At 39.7% G+C, this 18,265-nt stretch overlaps 2 protein-coding genes across 3 annotated transcripts in view; one reads left to right on the top strand and one right to left on the bottom strand.

Moving 5' to 3' along the window:
- Window positions 1-7: 7 nt before the first annotated feature.
- cry1b (cryptochrome circadian regulator 1b) lies at window positions 8-8,198 on the bottom strand. The gene is made up of 12 exons (XM_046864223.1): window positions 7,509-8,198; window positions 5,337-5,445; window positions 4,867-5,009; window positions 4,053-4,237; window positions 3,875-3,963; window positions 3,396-3,536; window positions 2,879-3,190; window positions 2,500-2,651; window positions 2,145-2,347; window positions 1,578-1,676; window positions 944-994; window positions 8-736 (listed from the first exon to the last, which is right to left on the bottom strand). Exons 1-12 carry the CDS (start codon window positions 7,664-7,666, stop codon window positions 660-662), a joined length of 1,719 nt encoding a protein of 572 aa, XP_046720179.1. The 5' UTR covers window positions 7,667-8,198; the 3' UTR covers window positions 8-659.
- Window positions 8,199-14,047: 5,849 nt separating this feature from the next.
- btbd11b (BTB (POZ) domain containing 11b) overlaps window positions 14,048-18,265 on the top strand; it is a 67,716-nt gene continuing 63,498 nt past the window's right edge. Inside the window, exon 1 of one of the 2 annotated variants that reach the window (XM_046864709.1) lies at window positions 14,048-15,149. In XM_046864709.1, coding sequence (XP_046720665.1) covers window positions 14,279-15,149 — 871 coding nt within the window. In that variant the 5' untranslated portion in view covers window positions 14,048-14,278. The remainder of the gene's footprint in view (window positions 15,150-18,265) is intronic. The other variant, XM_046864708.1, reaches the window with a different exon arrangement.

The following is an 18,265-nucleotide window of genomic DNA, read 5'->3' as shown; positions in this document are numbered from 1 at the left end:
ATGAAAATACAAAAACGGTTTTTCATATAAAAAAAATATATATAATCACTTCCGATGAGCCAAAAGGGTACATGCATATTTACAAAGCAGGCTGTACAAAAATAATACTAGTACTGGCTTAGGCCACATTTTTGAAAAGAGATTAATTAACCTTTTTTACACAAAAATACACACTATGGTCATTTCATCCACTTTAGCAGATGAGTTACATAAAACTCCTTTTGACGTTGTTTTAATCATTAAAGTAAATGCATTCATGGCTGGGTATAAATATATAATATGAACACTATGCAAAGTGTTAACATTGAACATCCTTATGGCACAGCATGAACACGTAAGAAAGAAAATCACATGCAAATATTTCCATGCCTATCTGAAATACCGATAAACAGACTGGTGCATGGTGACAAACATTGTTCATACTTTAAATGCATATAATACAAATATTTATATTTTTATATAAAAACTTATGAACTAGATTTACAGTCACATTTCATATAAATAAGCACTATAAGTTAGCACACGGGGCACAGAGAATCTCAATTCATACAGGCAGAGAAGCAGTGTTTAAAAAGCTCCAACAACCACCCTTTGGATCACATCCTGCTGGGAGCTGGAAGTGCGTGCTCTTGTCACTGAGTGTGTAGCTCATCACAGTTTCATAGTTTCTGAATCTTGCATCCAGTGCTTGATCCTGTATCTTCACCATGTCTCTTTAGAGTGGCTGCTCCTCTGTCTTTAAAAAAAAAAAAAAAATTCAGTCAGCTGACAGCACAAGCACACAGTGTTCCCTAGCATGGGTGTGACTGTGACCTGAGCTCGCTTTAACAGGAGATTAAATTCCTTCACCGCTTGCATAATTTGACAGACAGTATAATTAAGCGCTTGGCTTTAACATGGTCTTAGCTGCTTATCTGTTTATAAAGGATGGTGTTTGGCTCACCACTCTGTCTTTGCTTTATATCTTGTCTCCAGGATTTTAATCCATCTGGTCCTGAAACACATTTTAGGACAGCAAAATAAATGCACAATACTGTATGTAATAATCAGTGTTTACTGTTGAAAAAGAAAATACATTTACTATATAATGCAGATTTCACGGTACATACAAGTCCTGCTATTTATAAAGGACACCATATGGCAATTTCAAGGGTGACTGCACAGAGCAGCTTCAATACACACCAGTCAATGGCTGGGCACTAATGCTAGTTAGTTGGTCAGTATAAAACAGTGGACCTGCTGACAAATGTTCTTGAATTTTAGCTGGGATTAGTAGATAGAAATGCTTCGTTTTAAATAGTCATAATCAGATCACTATATAATTGGAATGATGTATAACAGCAGCCTGTCTGTCTCGTTTAAATTACACACCATTTTCAGTGTCAAAAGCAAAGCTATAAACATGAAAATGAATTCCCTGTATAGGAGTGTGGTGTATTCACAATCACACTAAACTTAAACTTGGTTTATAAACCTGTCATTAACCTCCAATGACATAATTCAGCTTCCAGAATCAGCTCCTGGAGCTCTGTTATTACTGGTAAAAGAGCTAAGCAGAACATGTGGAGTGAAATTACCTGCAGCATTGCTGTCCTGCGTGCTGTCTGCAGAGTTCAGACATGCTCCTGCACCGTCGCAGTTACCACTGGCATTAGATGGCACAGAGGCCAAAAGCCCTGAAATATATGAAGATTAATAATGAATATTCTATATAAACAAGCATTAATGCTGACCTGTGAGATTTTTTTCCCCTGTGCTATATTTAACCAATTCTCTTTCACTAGCTAATTTTTTCATAAATCGCACTACAGCTTCCAACCACAGTTCATGAAACTGTTCAGAATATGAACATTCTAACAGCCATCTTTTCAAACAGCTGCTTAATAATAATGGGGCATAATGCAAACAGCAGCTCAGTGATTCTACTAGACATGGGTGCCAATTGCATAGTCAGTGTATGTGGTCAGGATATGAATCATACTGTTCACAAGCAGTTCGTGAGCATAAGCATAATTAGCTAGTGATTTATATTGGGCAATGAAATTGTAAACCTAGAGTTCAGACTTTCTTCCAGTTCTTCAGAATCAAACACTAAGAAAAACACTGCCTTAATAGATCATTTCCACCATCTACGGAATACGTACCAAGGCCTCTGTAGCACGACAGCTGTTGGTAGATCTGTTTCATGCGCTCAATGTTTATTCTGCTGGCCTCTGCGTGGTTGACCATAGGCTTTGGGTAGTGTGTCCCAATGATGCACTTCGCAAGCTTCTGTACACTTTCTGGCGCATTCCAAGGGTCGTAGATGTATTTGGCAGGAAAACCCTTTAATACTGGCAAATACTGACTGTACACAAAAAAGTCAAAACTTTAAGTTAGTGTTTTGTGTGGAAGGTGTACTATTGTTAATTACAAACAGTAGTGACAAAATAAATATGAGCAGCATCGTAATAATAATATAATAATATGCAAGTGGTAGCTCTGAAAGAGAAATTTTACCGTATATAGTCTCCATTGGGATCGGTGCGGCGACCGAAACCCACTGGGCAGTAGCAGTGGAAAAATTGCTGAAAAAAGGAGCTGCAGGAAAGCCACATCCAGCTGCCTGCATTTACACTCCAATCTGCATCCAGCAACAACTCTTCAAACACCTGGACAACACACACATTCAGTCCTGACTACTGAGAGCAGACACTGCATGATCTCAGCTACAATATTAATCAGCTGTCACTGTTATTTGCATCAATTTGCCAAATCTTCATGAATGTATTTCCTTTAAGCACTAAAGAATTTGTCAGTATAAACATTTAATAAGCAGTAACAAAGCAATAATTAAAAAAAAAAAAAAAAAAAAAAAAAAGCAGGCTTCTCTCCTCACCTTGACACCTTCTTCCCAACTGATCCACAAGTCTCCTCTGGTGAGGAAGCATGCAACTGCATGCCGTGCCAGATGATGTATCCATCCCTCTTGTCTCAGCTGAGCCATAATGGCATCAATCCAGGGAAAACCTGTCCTGCCCTCTGCCCACTTTGCTAATGCCTCTGGGTTACGGTCCCATGGGATTTGCACACAGATTGAGTTGCCTTCCATCTTGTCGAAGCATGGGCTGTTTGTAGCAGCTGTGTAGAAGAACTCTCTCCATAGCAACTGGCCGTAGAGAGACAGTGGGGGGACACTATTTTTCTTTACCTAATGTTGACATAAAAATAGTGGATAAAACTGTTGTTAGAGATAAATGAATCCTAGTAAAAAATAGTGATACTTATAAAAACTTGCCCAATTATTTTAAGGAACTGAGACAAGATGAATATACTGCTAGTCCAAATATAAATAATATAGTTAATAGACTTAATCAAACTTTCAAATCCAAACCAGTTTGTAGTGTTATGCGTACCTTTCTGTACAAGTCTGTGAGTTTATAGTAGAAGAGTCTACAGGAGAGGCAACCGAAGCGAAGATAAGGGCTCAGACCTGTTGGACTGGCCAGTAATGAATTTGCATTCATCCTGGGACGCTCAAAGTTAGCCACCCATGCCTGCACCACGACAGAGGAAAAAAAAAAAAAAGACAAAAAAGAAAGAAAACATTAATATTAAAATGTATTGATTTATGGCTACAGTCACCATCCAGCAACCTTTACTTTCAAACAGCCAATCATTAGTGCCAGAATACCATATCACTTTCATCACTTCATGCAGCCATGGCAAATGAGTTACTATATCGACACGCTACACTGCATGCAGCATGGAATGCATAGCGATATCAGGCTTTTCAAGTCATTCCAGACATTATGCTTTGTGTGAGGCACACATTCTGTCAGTCAATTAAAATGCTTGTTAAAAGCAAGTCACTCTGAAAGTTGTTTCTGCTCACCTTTCTCTCTAAGTGCCTCTCCAGACGAGTCAGAGCCTCGGTCTCTCCTCCTGGCCAAACAGCAGTTGGTAGACTGTCGGTCTCAAAGCCTACACCATAAAGACACAGGTTAGAAACAAGCACATAGTGTTTACACACATACACACACAAGCAGGCAAGTAAAACAAATAAATCTTACCGAGCTCCTCCAGAGACGGTACACCAAACTTTTCATCATGGTCATCAGCAATAGGCATAATACACTTGCCTAATGTCTCAGCAGTAATGGTCTCTGTTGGCATTTCTACACCATCCATTCTACTGATCAAAGCCTGAAAGCGTTTATAAGTGAGAGGTGACTGTCCACCATTCAGCTCAATGATCCTAAAAGGAGAGAGAGGGATTGGAGAAACAAAACATATTGTGAGTGAAAATAATTAATAATTATAAAAAAAAAAAAAAAAAAAAAATGTATTGATTTCCTATGCTGTATTTTGTTTAATCGGAATTTTATAAGGATTTATTTTATTCAATTTTCTATGTATGTATTCTAAACTTGAGCTATTTAATGACATTTTTTCCACTAACCCTTTTGACCTCTCATTATTGAGGCTGTCACTAATTAAGAAACTGATCATGCACTGTTTCTAAATCAACAAAATAAACACCTGGTTTATATTTTTAAACATGCATGTTTTATGAAAACTTTAGCAAAAATAAAATAAAAAAGAAATAAAAAAAACTATATGTATTAAAGACTTATTTATTTTGTTACAAAGAATCACCAAACAACATTCAGATACATTGGTGACAAAATGGTCCAGTAGCAGAATCTCTATGATTAGGGTCTTGTTCTGGTGACCAGCATATTTTGAGCTCAAATTCAATACCCACAACCCAAACTTTTAATCCCCACGCTTGCAAGTTGTTGAATAAAAGTGCTTGCCAAATGAACAAATGTAAATGCAAGTTGACATCATATACAGTAGCAATATGCACAGACACACACTCACTTTTCTAGATCGTAGAGTGTGTGTGAGATTCTAACGTTGACCATCACCCCTGCCTTGCTGGCCAGCTTCTTGATGGCTGCATCCCGCTCCTTCCCAAATGGTTCGGAGTCATACTCGTATGACAGATGAGTGATCTTCCACTCCTGCAGTAAATAGAAATATCTTTTCAAATCATTGAAAACTCGTATTTAAATTGAGGATATATATTTTCTGTGGAAAATAAATTGTGCCACAGTTAAAAACACAGTTTGACACTTATAAAAGCGGTCATTTTACACCAAAAGACTTAAATATTTAATGTAAATCTAATTAAAAAGCTATTCTATATCAATTATTAGTATAGCTCATTTTGCTTCAAGTAAATATCCTGCTTTCTGTCTGTTCACTCTAAAGATGTGGGTAGTAAAAAAATGAAATGAAAATTAAAATATTGTCATTGTTTAATGACTAATTTAAGGAAGTTCGGTTACCTTGAAAAGCCGGGGGAAAACATCAGTGGGCTGACCTCTGATAACATACAGGCGAGAGTTGAGTTTGCGAAGGCTGGCATCCAGGTCCACCAGACACTGCAGTAAAAACCTAAATAAAAGGACAAGAACAACAGAAATAATTTTACTGGCTAGTTGTGCTAGGTTAACTGGCCAACATTTTAAAGTTCAAAATTGTTTAGAATTAAGTAGACATTTGATGGCAGACTTCATCATTAAAATGAAGGTCATGAAGGTGGGACAATGCACCCATCACATGAAACATGGAAACCAGCATGTGAACAAATAGTAACGTTTGCAGTAATCTGGTTATTCAGCTAACATTTAACAAAAGCAATTACTGGAGAAAGGAAATGACATGGATTTACAAAAAAAAAAAAAAAAAAAAAAAAAAAATGAATGAATGAAAAAATGTTATGGAAGAACATTTTCAGTGCAGCATCTTCAGGTGTGATGATACTGGCTTTATAAGAAAAGCACACCACAGGGTAAGAAACCTTTAATTTCCTCAGTACCATTTCCAGTCCATATAGTTGGCAAGCTAATCAATCAAAGCAATTATATTAATTCTTTATTTCTCCTAAATCTTCACTATATAATTACACACATTTGGGCAAGTGACCTAAAAAAAAAAAAAAAAATGAATTATGTAGCATTAACCAAGGATGTTCTCCGGTTCACATTATCTTCACTAGAGTAATTCACTGAAACTCCATCATCCACGCTCCACATTAAACAGGGTCTAGTACAATTTGTCCTCGCAGGATTTGGACATATTTATCTCATAAGGGCTAAATCCTGTCTGAGCTGCATTTGTACTTCTTTTGCCCTACCAGGGGCATCACAATGAGACTGGGTCAGACAGAATCTAGCCGGCAGACTTCCCGAAGACGTCTGATCCACTCAAACCACATCTAGCTAGGACATTATATTATATATATGACCTGTATATTTCTAAAATGATTCATTAGCTTGCATGTTCTAGTCCAGACTTACACAAGAAAATGATTGTTTATTATTCTGCATCAGTTAATAGTGAAGTCTCAGACCACCACAACACGACAGAAGTACTAATTAAGCACAAACAAATGCTTGCTGTATGCCTGTAAATGTGTTCCTGCAAAGAGAGCGTTGCATATGTGTGTGTGTGTGTGTGTGTGTGTGTGTGTGTGTGTGTGTGTGTGTGTGTGTGTGGCTAACAGCAGAGTTGGTGACAGCAAGAGGAGGGAAAGTAGGTCAAAGCTAACTGAGGAATGTGGTAACTGCCACTGCTGACCAATGACCCAGTTCCATCTGTCCTGTGCCAGAGGAGGAGACGTGGGTCTGCTCCATCTTACATCATCACCAGACAGAGTAAAGCCTCCTACTAAGATCTCCCACTACTACACACACACACAATGTTCTTTAACACAGATGTACCATAGAAACAATAACCTATGCTCGATGCTGTATGTGGGTGCATGCATTCCTGAGAATTTTTAGAACGGTATGCAAGTGAGTTACAAAACGAGACTGCGGCGGTATTAAAAAAAGGCACGTTGTGACTGGAAAGAACTTGGAGTTCAGCCAGTGCTGTTCTTAAATTACTGAAAGTACATCAACAGTAACCTTGGAAGCCAAGTGTAACTTTACACGTGCTGACTTCATCAGCACTCCTTGTACGTAAACAAGGATTACACAGAGATAGTTTTAGAAGAGTTGCTTTAACAGATCAAGTGTTTATTTAAGGGGAAGAGAAACAATCCAAGTTTACTGACTGTTTTTACAGTTTTCTGGTTGTCTATAGGTTTTAAGCCCAATCCAGAGGTTAACTTCTTCAGTGCTGTAGGAACAGTTTGATGATTTCTCTAGTGATCTTGAAGAAACTACTAAATAAACTCCTAGTAAGTGTCTTAGAACAGACAATCACCAAATTGTGAATCACTCCAGAATTTGATTCATCATTAAAACATCTATACCACATTAAAACATCTATTTAATTGAATGCATATTTTATTTTAGGCACAGATACTGGTTTCCAAGTCTATACCCTTTAATACCAGTAAGTAAAATGTCTTGTGGTAAACAGTAAATGGTTGTTGTAATTTTCTCCTTCATGCATTCCCCCTTTATTGATCTCCTGCATGTTTTAACAGGATGCGTTCCATGTCTTACCTCCATCTATTGATTCCCACGTTGGAAGAACCTGCAAACCAGGGGTCAAGTATGTAAACACACCGTAAAGTGTCCGCTCCTACTATACATTCCCGGAGTGAGGGGTTATCATGCAGCCTCAAACCCTTCCTAAACCAGTGCACCGCGTTCACCCCCATTGCTCCACTCCCTCAGTCCTAGAAAAAGATTCCTAGAATGCAAGGGCTTCCAAGAAGTTTACTTGACAGGTCGTGGGCACGCTGGAGTGAGAACTGTGCAGCAGACCGAAGCACGCCAGACTTCCGGAGTTTGCTGTGAATTCATTCAGACTTGCTCGAGGAAAACGTATTTGGATCTCAGATCAGTGATCCAGGACGACTTCATAAAAACATTGGTCACATACGGTGCTACCAAGGAAAAAAAAAGATCACTGGCTCGATTTGTTTCTTCGGGAAAAATGTAAAAAACAGCAGTGAGGTTAGTTCCAGGTTAGCTTAGTTCAGGCTGAACTAGCTCTCAGAAAACGGTTCACAAATGCACGGGAACGGGGAGAAAAGAGGATAAGACGGAAAGGGGAAGGTAGAAACTCCTCCTGAAGCGTTCTGTCGTGTCGCTCCGCTCAAACGGACAGTTCACTTCTCCGTGCACATCAGCGGATTAAAGTCTGACACGACGTGAGGCGATCTCGCGCGTCAACGCGCGTTTTTATACCGGCTCGATCGCTCAGCCGTTCGCGACTCCGCCCACGCGCTCGCGCAGTCGCCGCTTGATGTTCCGCTGCCAGTCCGAGCCGAGTACACGCGTCACTGGACGTCACGTGTCTCACGGTGTGGGATGCCCTCGCGTCGAAAATACACCGACATTATTCAAAGTCCTTCAATAAAAGCCAGTAAAACGGCCAATGATATGATGAACGGATTTAACAAGTTGAAATGTACAACAGTTCGGACCAGGTGCCAATGGCTGATTGGATAGAAGCAAAGTACCCGGATGAGAACATGACCCAGGCTAGCTCCAGATACCAAAGTCGGTTCTTTAACTCTAGAATACTGGCACTTATATTTTTCACAGCTTTATGCCCAATAAACATAATTAATGGTTTATAATTAATATCTTATTGTCATTGCACAATACAGGCACACTGCAACGAAATCAAATTTAGCATCTATCAGAAGTGCAATTGCAGCTGTAGCAATTGTCCAAACTGACAAGTACAGATGTATATGTAAATATATGCACAGTAAATACATCTTCTTCTTCGTCTTTCGGCTTCTCCCATTAGGGATCGCCACAGCAGATCATCGTCTCCATACCCCCCTGTCCTCCACATCTGCCTATTTCACACCAACTACCTGCATGACTTCCCTCACCACATCCATAAACCTCCTCCTTGGTCTTCCTCTTTTCCTCCTTCCTGGTGGCGCCATCCTCAGTATTCTTCTACCGACCCCGTGTCCCTCTTCTGCACATGTCCAAACCATCTCAATCTCGCCTCACTCACCTTGTCTCCAAAACATTCTACATGCGCTGTCCCTCTAATAAACTCATTTCTAATCCTGTCCATCCTCGTCACTCCCAACGAAAACCTTAACATCTTCAGCTCTGCTACCTCCAGCTGAAACTACTGTCTTTTGTTCAATAATGGCATTGAGTCTCTAAACCAAGAACATCGCAGGTCCCACCACAGTCCAATAAACTTTCCCTTTCATTCTTGCAGACACTCTTCTATCACAAATCACTCCTGCCACTCTTCTCCACCCACTCCTCCCTGCCTGCACTCTTTTCTTCACTTCTCTAACACACTCTCCACTACTTTGCACTGTTGACCCCAGGTACCTGAAATCCTCCACCTTCTCCACCTCTTTTCCCTCAATCGCACCACTCCACTGTCCTCCCTCTCACTCACACACATGTACTCTGTCTTACTCCTACTGACTTTCATTCCCCTTCTCTCCAGCGCATACCTCCACCTCTCCAGGCTCTTCTTAACCTGCTCCCTACTCTCACCGCAAATCACAATATCATCCGCAAACATCATAGTCTATGGAGACTCATTTCTGACCTCGTCCGTCAACATGTCCATCACCACTGCAAACAGGAAAGGGCTCATAACCGATCCTTGATGCAGTCCAACCTCCATCTTGAAGTCATCCAGTCTGACGTTCCTACTGCACACTTCACTGCTGTCACATTGTCCTCATACATGTCCTGCATCACGTCACATACTTCTCTGACACACCAGACTTCCTCATACAATACCACAACTTCTCTCTTGGCACTCTGTCGTACGCTTACTCTAAATCCACAAACAAACAAAGCAACTCCTTCTGACCTTCTCTATGCTTCTCCATCAACATTCTCAAAGCAAATAAGGCATCTGTGGTGCTCTTCCTCGGCATGAAACCATACTGTTGCTCACAGATGGTCACGTCTCCTCTCAGCCTGGCTTCCACTACTCTTTCTCATAACTTCATGGTGTGACTGATCACTGTTATTCCCCTGTAGTTTCTGCAGGTCTGCACATCTCCCTTATTCTTAAAGATTGCTACCAGCACACTCCTTCTCCATTCCTCAGGCATCTTCTCACCTTCCAAAATCCTGTTAATACATATAAAGTGAAAAATGTGCAGAAGCTGTTGAGTATGTACACTTAGTATATATAAATGACATTATAACATTATGACCAGTGAAGAGGATAACATTGATTACCTCTCCATCGTGACACCTGTTAGTGGGTGGGATCTTATGCAGCAAGTAAACATTTTGTACTCAAAGTTTATGTGTTAGAAGCAGGAAAATGGGAAAGCAGAAAAAGATTTGAGCAAGTTTGACAGAGCCAGAACAGTTCCCAGTCTGCAGTGGTCAGTATCTATACAAAGTGGTCAAAGGAATTGACAGTGGTGAACCACCAATCTGAGATCCTGTAGCTCAAATAGCTAAAAAAGTTAATGCTGTTAATGCGCGACGGGTCAGAACTGTTTTGGCAGCAAATGGGGGATCACCACAATATAAGACAGGTGGTCATAATGTTATGCCTGATCAGTGCAGTTATAATTATTCACAGATAATTCAGAATGTACAGAGTGGAGCAGATGATAAATACGATGATAAAGACTTCTGGAAGTAAATTGAGTAAAGCGTCATTAAGCCATCAGTGTCCTAGTGATGTAATGCAGTTCAGCGGCGATGGCAAAAGTATACTGAGTTCACTCATGTAAAAGTACAGTACAGATATTCATGTTTTAAAAGACTCTGGTAAAAGTTGAAGTACTGACTACTTAAAATTTCTACTAAATCTTTTCACTTAAATTAAAGTGAAGAAGTTTGGGCTCTGACATGTACAAAGACATGTAAGAAGTAGCCATTACTACTACCTGTTTTACTGGACCTCATATCATATTAATATATGAACACAAAAGAATTTCAAATTTTATCAAAAAATGTTATATAATAAAAAATATGATAATGATCAGGTGATCAAAAATGTATGTTCTCAGTCATGTTTACATCGCTGACTCCCTCTGTCTCATCCAAGTTAGACATACTTCTTGTTGCCCTCTGCCCAGCTCGTTGTTAGCTTCATAGGCTAGCCTAAGTCTGTGGTGCATGATAGCCTGGAAATGATACACCAGTGGTAGATTGAAAAAAATGACAAGAAATGGGTTGATGGGCTGAAAATGGTGTGCAATGAGAAGAAAAAATATTGATCATGTCACCAAATAGATTAAAACTAAAGTAACTAATCTGTTTTGAAAATGTAAGAGGAAGGAAGTGAAACGAGTGAAAGTAAAAGGTTGTCTGAAAAAGAAATAGTGAGGTAAATTACTTTATTACTTCCCATCTCTGGAGTACAGTAGGGTGATGGTAGATGGAAAAAAGCTGTTTGAAACAACATTTTCACTATATTTAATTTTCATATTTACTTGTATTTATTGTGTCTTGTAAGTCACAGATGGATTGTAAGCACCTAATTGTTGTTCTTTCTTTCTTTCTTTCTTTCTTTCTTTCTTTCTTTCTTTCTTTCTTTCTTTCTTTCTTTCTTTCTTTCTTTCCTTCCTTCCTTACTTCCTTACTTCCTTCCTTCTCATAAAACAACACCAACTCTTACTGCATATTATAATCTTCAACGTGTCTCACATGAACAGCAAAACATTTTTGTATCAGCATTAAACTTGAAAATATTTGCAGTACCATTAATGTCTTCTTGTATCGTGAATAATTTGTGCTGAATTCACTGTGTGTGTGTGTGTCTGTGTGTGTCTGTGTGTGTGTGTGTGTGTGTGTGTGTGTCAGGAGTATGCTAAAGTGAACATATACAAATATCTGAAATTTAAGTGTACGTACTGTCAACCATCTTGGATTTTGTCCAAAACATTTTCTTTGCTAGTCCTCCGACAAATTATATCCAATCAATCAATCAATCAATCAATCAATCAATCAATCAATCAATTAATTTTGTTTATAAACCAGATGCAAAATAAGCAGTCTCTTAGCACTGAATTTGTGCACTGACAAAAAACTTGGTAGGGGTCTTCAAGACAATAATATATGGCTAGGCATAAATCTTTTTTTCCTCACTCGATTGGGATGTCATCTTGACACCCTGATGACCATTTGTTCATCTAGACCTTTTCTCCTATATACGCATATTGTTAGAGAATTCCCCTCTGCTCTTGTTTAATACATACATCATTATTCAAATCACTGCAGCTCACCATGTACAATTGTTGCTTTATTAAAATTATATTTAATTTCTGGATTTATACTTCATGCCACTGGAAGCCTTTATACTATATCTTTTTTATTGTTTTATATGCCTAGCCATTTCTAAATATTTACTTCTTATGTAAAAGTTCAGCAGAATTTCAAGTTTGAAAGTTAAATCAAAACTAATGCAAATATTTTATCCATTATTTAGCACCATGATGGTTATGTCATAGTTCAGGATTTTCGAATGCAAAGTAAGGATATTATTCATTGATTGTTCTTGTTCAGCATTTTTTTGCCCCCAAAATTGAAGATTTAATGCTGCCAAATTTTGGATGCCCAATAATTGAACTCAGGATAGCTCATCGATCAGCAATAAATTGAGTAAACAATAAAATGAGGTACAGAACAACCAGGCAAGGCAAGAAATAGGCATTAATATTTAACAATTAGCTGAAGTAAGTTGCTTTTACTAAACTGTGCTGAAATGAATAGATGCTAGACTTATTTTCCCTTTTTAACTTATTTCTAGGCAGTGCTGAAAAGGTTAAATCAGGTTTAAAGGATCTACTTTGAATGTTTCTTTCTTCAACAGCAATACAGCCCCTTGCAATGAAAATGCATCATATTTTGGGTGTTGGTTGCTTAAAAAAATTAAACAAAATTAAGGCAAATATGACACTAATGTGGGAGGGTTTAATTTTTTTCTTCTGTATCCTAGTCATCGTCCTTTTTAGTCATGTTAGTTCTGTAAGACATATCAACTCTTTTACTGAGATGTATTTAGTTAGGCTAATAACATGGAAAGAGTAAATAATATAAAATTGATTGAAAATAAAAATAAACTAAAATTTTTTATATATTCAGTATTATATACTGTTCTCCCAGGATTTATGTAGTATGTCTAGAAATAAAATTTTTGTTATCACAAAATGACGCTAGTGAACACTAGATGGCAGTATGCCATCAGAAAACTAACCAACCCATTTACAATAAGTAAAGAGCGCAGAAGACAAATGAATAAATATGATATAAACTGGTGAGAAAATGTGATCAGTGGGTTGAGTATTCTGTTAAAAATCACTTTCTCTATTTGTATTTACTGCCACGTGGTTAAAAACACTGATCTGTGTTTCACCATACAGGTAATAATATATCTCTAAGAAGCAGTTACTTTGACTACTTTCTCATCTGAAATGTCATGTTCTCTTAGATTTAATAATGACACTATGTTTAGCATCATTCTCATAAACTTTAATATATTCCAGTTGCTGAATATTTGAATGTTTTTCTAATCTCCCGCTCCATCTAGAGAACCAAATGACCTTGACAGACACTGTACATGCTTTAGAGCTCACAAGAACGAACCCATTCAGGATATGTGATACATTATGCATGGCATTAAATATTCATTTAAAAGAGTCTTGTTGCCTTTGCCAGGTGTTCATCTTATCCATATCACTTTTCTCGAGACATATGTTTCATTTGAACAAAATTATAAACAGCTAATTGATCAAGGAAAGAAGATGAATGTGATGCATTGAACTCTATCGAAATTTGGCCTTTTGATTTGGGCATTTGATGAAAGCATCTCCTGCATGCATTTTGAAGCTTTCACGGAATAAAACAGCTAAGACAAAGTGGCGTAAATTGAAGTGGAAGAATGGAAATGAAGGTACTGAGTTGGTGACCAAAAACCACATAATCCAGCAAATAACTGGACTATAGTAGGCAATAGGTTGTAATAGTGCAGCAATACGAGTTGTGAAGGATACTAGTACGGTTTCAGTACCGTTATGTGGACTTGTTTACAGTGGTTCAGTTTTCACACGAGTGTTTCGGATGTGTTCTTCATCTCTTTTATCGCCCCTCCTTCTGCACAGCTTCTTAACTGCGGCGCAGTGCGCGCGCCATACACACCGCTGCAGGCGACTTTCGACGTCACCTCAAGCCTTTGGTACTCGTTATTTCACTTTCCCGAGCGGCACGGTGTCATCGTATATATCTAATCCGTCTGTCTTGTCTTTCGTCTGAACTTTATTTCCTGTCGGCGCCGAGCTCGGGGGACACTATGCGGCGCAGCCATGGCGAAGAGGGCTAAATCGGTCACGAGGACCCTGGAGGATTTGACACTCGACTCGGGTTACGGCGGAGCGGCGGACTCGTTCAGGTCGTCCAGCTCGTCGCTGTGCTGCTGTCCCGAGGCGCACGGAGCGTACGCACATGGAGCGAGCTGCTGCCGCCTGACCGACCGCATGCGCAGTCGCCGCGGCAGCACGGACACGGTGAACGCCGCGCCGGTCGACGACGGCGAGACGCTGGAGTGCCCGGACCACTGCGCCAGGCTCCCCGAGCTCGACGAGGTGCCGTGGAGCCTCGCGGAGGTCCAAGAGGTGCTCAGCAAGCATGGCGACCCGCGATGCGCCGCGCCGAGCGTCGAGCTGCTCGCCCGGCTCTCGTCGCTGCTGACCCGCGCGCTTGTGCGCATAGCCATGGAGGCGCGGCGGCTGTGCCTGCGCTACGCGCGCTGCACCCGGTACGAAGTGCAAAGCGCGGTCAAAATCGTGCTCTCGTGGACCGTGGCGGCGAATTGCGCCGCCGCCGCGCTCGGCGCGCTCTCCATGTACACTATGGGCACGGAGGACAAATACAGCCGCGGCAAGTCGGAGCGCTGCGGGCTCGTCTTCAGCATCGGGAGATTCTTCCGCTGGATGGTGGACAGCAGCGTGGCTCTGAGGGTCAACGAGCACGCCGCCATCTACCTGACCGCCTGCATGGAGAGCCTTTTCCGCGAGGTGGTGAGTCGCGTCCTGATCAGCGCACATCTGGAGGAGGGCAACGGCATGCCAGCAGCGGTCACGCTGGAGGCTTTTGAGCAAGCTATCAACAACGATTCCGAGCTGTACGGGCTCCTTCAGCCTTATCAACATCTCGTGTGTGGGAAAAATGCAAGTGGTAAGTCGGAAACAAAGTTCTGGACCAGCAACAGGTTTTACTGTCCTATACAAAAACTAATTTCTTTAATATAAGAGACTCTAAAGGTTACTAGTGATCTTTGGGAGCAGCGTTTAAAGAGGCACTTTAACAGGATGCACTGGTGAGACAGCATCAAGCACCTCACGTGTTTTTAGGTTAATCAACCATATATAAAAAAAATTATAATAATAATACAAATACAAAATATGCTTTAATCTTTGGGGCTTCTTACTGGCATAAAGGTTATTTAAGGAATCATTCATCATTTTTTTAAAACCTTTATCAGCAAGGTCTCAAAGGAAGTTGCACTGGTAGGAAAAACTCAACAACCATAGATTTTTTATGGTCTTTTGTTTTAAAAAAATTTACATTATATAAAAGCATAGAAAAGTGTGCATATAGAGTAAAATAGCAGAAGTTAGCTACCACAAAAATGACAGCATTAATAATTATAAAACATGGTTGGTTTTGTTTGTTTTGTTTTTTCCTCAAGAGAGCCAAAGATGTCTTTTCTGTGTTTTGATGGACCTTTGCTCAGAACCCTACTATTATGTTTATCCAGTTAAATGATCTCCTGGGCCACTTGCCCAGGCACTGACATCATCTGTGTGTGTGTGTGTGTGTGTGTGTGTGTGTGTGTGTGTGTGTGTGTGTGTGTGTGAGTGTGTGTGTGTGTGTGTGTGTGTGTGTGTGTGTGTATTACTGTAGTCTGCCTGCTGATGGGCCTGAGTACAGGAATTTAGAGTCTCAGATACATGATAATATGACCTTGGATTTCTAATTTGAGATTGCATGTGAGTGTGCACGCTCTGGATGTGTTACAAGTGTTTGAAAGTGTGGGTATGGCAGCAAGGATTTTTTATGGCTCAGTATTTAAATGTGGTGACAACAGATGCTTGTTTGAGGAGCTTTTTCCTCTGAATTTAGTGTTTCAGTTTAGTGTATGCATTTGGACTGAAGAAAAAAACAAAACAGAAAAGCGGAAATACTAGTAGAAGTCATTGCTTCAGACCGTGATTGGTTTTAGCATGTCAAGGAAATACCAGTGACTCACTGTCATTCAGTCTGTGGCAACATCCCTGTGTTGAAAAACATGTAGTTTTCCCTTTGTGGAGAGTGGCAAAATCAAGTATAATCAAATTTCCCGTTCTCTGGCTAACACTGGTGCAGTGCTTAAACCAGATTATGTTTGCAGTCACAAATGTAACTCAGAGAAGGCACATAATGTATTTAAATGAGTCTTAATCTGTCTTCGGGATAGCGTGTTTACTGCTGATGAGTTTATTCCACATCTGTCATTGCACCAGTTTATGCATCATTGCTATTGCAATGATGCGATAAGACATATACATAAGCCATGTGCACAGACTTGCATTTTGGGGAAAAATAGAGAAACTTACTGCAGAGGTAGAAAAACTGAAGAAGTGCTGCCTTACTGAACGTTACTGATTTTGCAGAATACAGTGTTGATCTTTACACTGAACCTCATTTTAAAATGTGACATTCCTTCACACATTGCATTTTTTGGATTTTTATAGTTTGATAGTGGAGGCCATTTCAGCCTAATAAATTTTTATGTATACTCATCAGCCACTTTATTAGGAACATCTGTACATGTCTACAATCGAGCAGTTATCCAACAAGCCAATCATGTGGCATGATTCAATTTGGTCTGTAACCCTGCTCCCAGTATAGCCCCTTGGGTGAGAGGATTACAACCTGTTGTGGTCATCTGCTGTTAAAACTATCCACCTCAAGGCTTGATGTGTTCTGAGTTGCTTTTCTGCTCACCGTGGTTATAAAGAGAGTTTATTTGAGTTGTCACAGCCTTCCTGTCAACTTAAATCAGTCTGCCAGTTGTCCTCTGAGCGCTTTCATCAACAAAGCATTTCTTCCCTCAGAACCGCTGCTCACTGGATGTATTTTTTTCTTCTCTTTTTTAAACATATAAACTCTAGAAAAATCCCTGAAGACCAACAGTTTCTGAAATACTTAAACCACCATGTCTGTCACTTAGAAGCATGCCACTAAGAACCATTTTCCTCAATAAATGATGTTTTGCATGATCATCAGTGATTAAACATGCATGATTAAACAAAACTGATAAAATGGATAGTGTACAGTTGTTCCTCTGTGTGCATACTGTTTCAATGCATGGAATTTGTTGTAAAATGCATGTCCTTCACAACCTCCCCAAAGGATTTGTATTGATGTTTAAAACACGGTCCATAAAGAAACGTAGGCTTCCTCCCTCTCGCTGTGGGGGCTGAGGCGTAGGCAGGTTAGTGCCACAGGTTTATTGTGTAGCTATGTTTGCTCTGTTCCAGGCACTGAAGGGTGTGTAAGTGTGTTTAGAAATGTGAGCATAACAAAGTCTAGTCTAGGAGTGACCGTAATCTCATCTTTAATTCTAGAGTGATTATTTTATGGACTTCTTAAAACACTTCTACAAGTCCTTCATATACACACAATGGTGTACAAAGTGTACAGTAATCCCCCACTTTACCGCGGTTTGAATCTCGCACCCCCGGTTTATCGTGGAATTGCATTTGCCACATAACTAATTTGTTTCTCTGAATTTCCCAACCTTTTGCGGATAACACGATAGACCAAAACCCTTATAGGGAGATGTTTTTATGCTGTTTTATGTTAAAATAATGAAATTATTGAATGAAAATTTAATTATTAATTATAAAATGAAGTAAAATCTTAATACAGTACAGTACTGTATACATAAAATAGCATTTTTGGGGTGGCGTCCGTTTATTGTGTTTTTTCGTATATCGCAGGCGGTTTTGGAACGTAACCACCATGATAAACGGGGGATTACTGTACTGTAAAAGAGTGTAATTAATTCTTTCCTCTTCTGAAATCACTTTATCGTAGTCAGTTTCACAGAGGATCCTGAGCCTATTGCAGGTGATTGGATGAAGAAGGAATACATTCTGAATGGACACTGGTTCGTTGCAGAGTACCATGCACACACATTTGCAATTTAGCATAGCTAAATTATCTACATATTTTTGAAAAGCAGTAGGGAATGCATATTTAAACAGTATCCTGAGCTCATGACTGAACCAGAGACCCTTGAGTTG

This window comes from Silurus meridionalis, chromosome 13 (assembly GCF_014805685.1).
Source record: "Silurus meridionalis isolate SWU-2019-XX chromosome 13, ASM1480568v1, whole genome shotgun sequence".
Lineage (NCBI taxonomy): Eukaryota > Metazoa > Chordata > Actinopteri > Siluriformes > Siluridae > Silurus > Silurus meridionalis.
The sequence above is the reverse complement of the archived record's forward strand: the minus strand, read 5'-3'. Positions and strand labels throughout refer to the sequence as shown.

What these genes read in the sequence shown, in the direction of transcription:
- cry1b (XM_046864223.1), bottom strand. Translation starts at nt 7,666, where the DNA reads ATGGGGGTGAACGCGGTGCACTGGTTTAGGAAGGGTTTGAGGCTGCAT. An exon ending in GTGGGAATCAATAGATGGAG is followed by an intron (nt 5,446 to 7,508) that starts GTAAGACATGGA and finishes CCTTTTATTTAG; the next exon opens with GTTTTTACTGCAGTGTCTGG. An exon ending in CCCAATGGAGACTATATACG is followed by an intron (nt 2,348 to 2,499) that starts GTAAAATTTCTC and finishes TTTTGTGTACAG; the next exon opens with TCAGTATTTGCCAGTATTAA.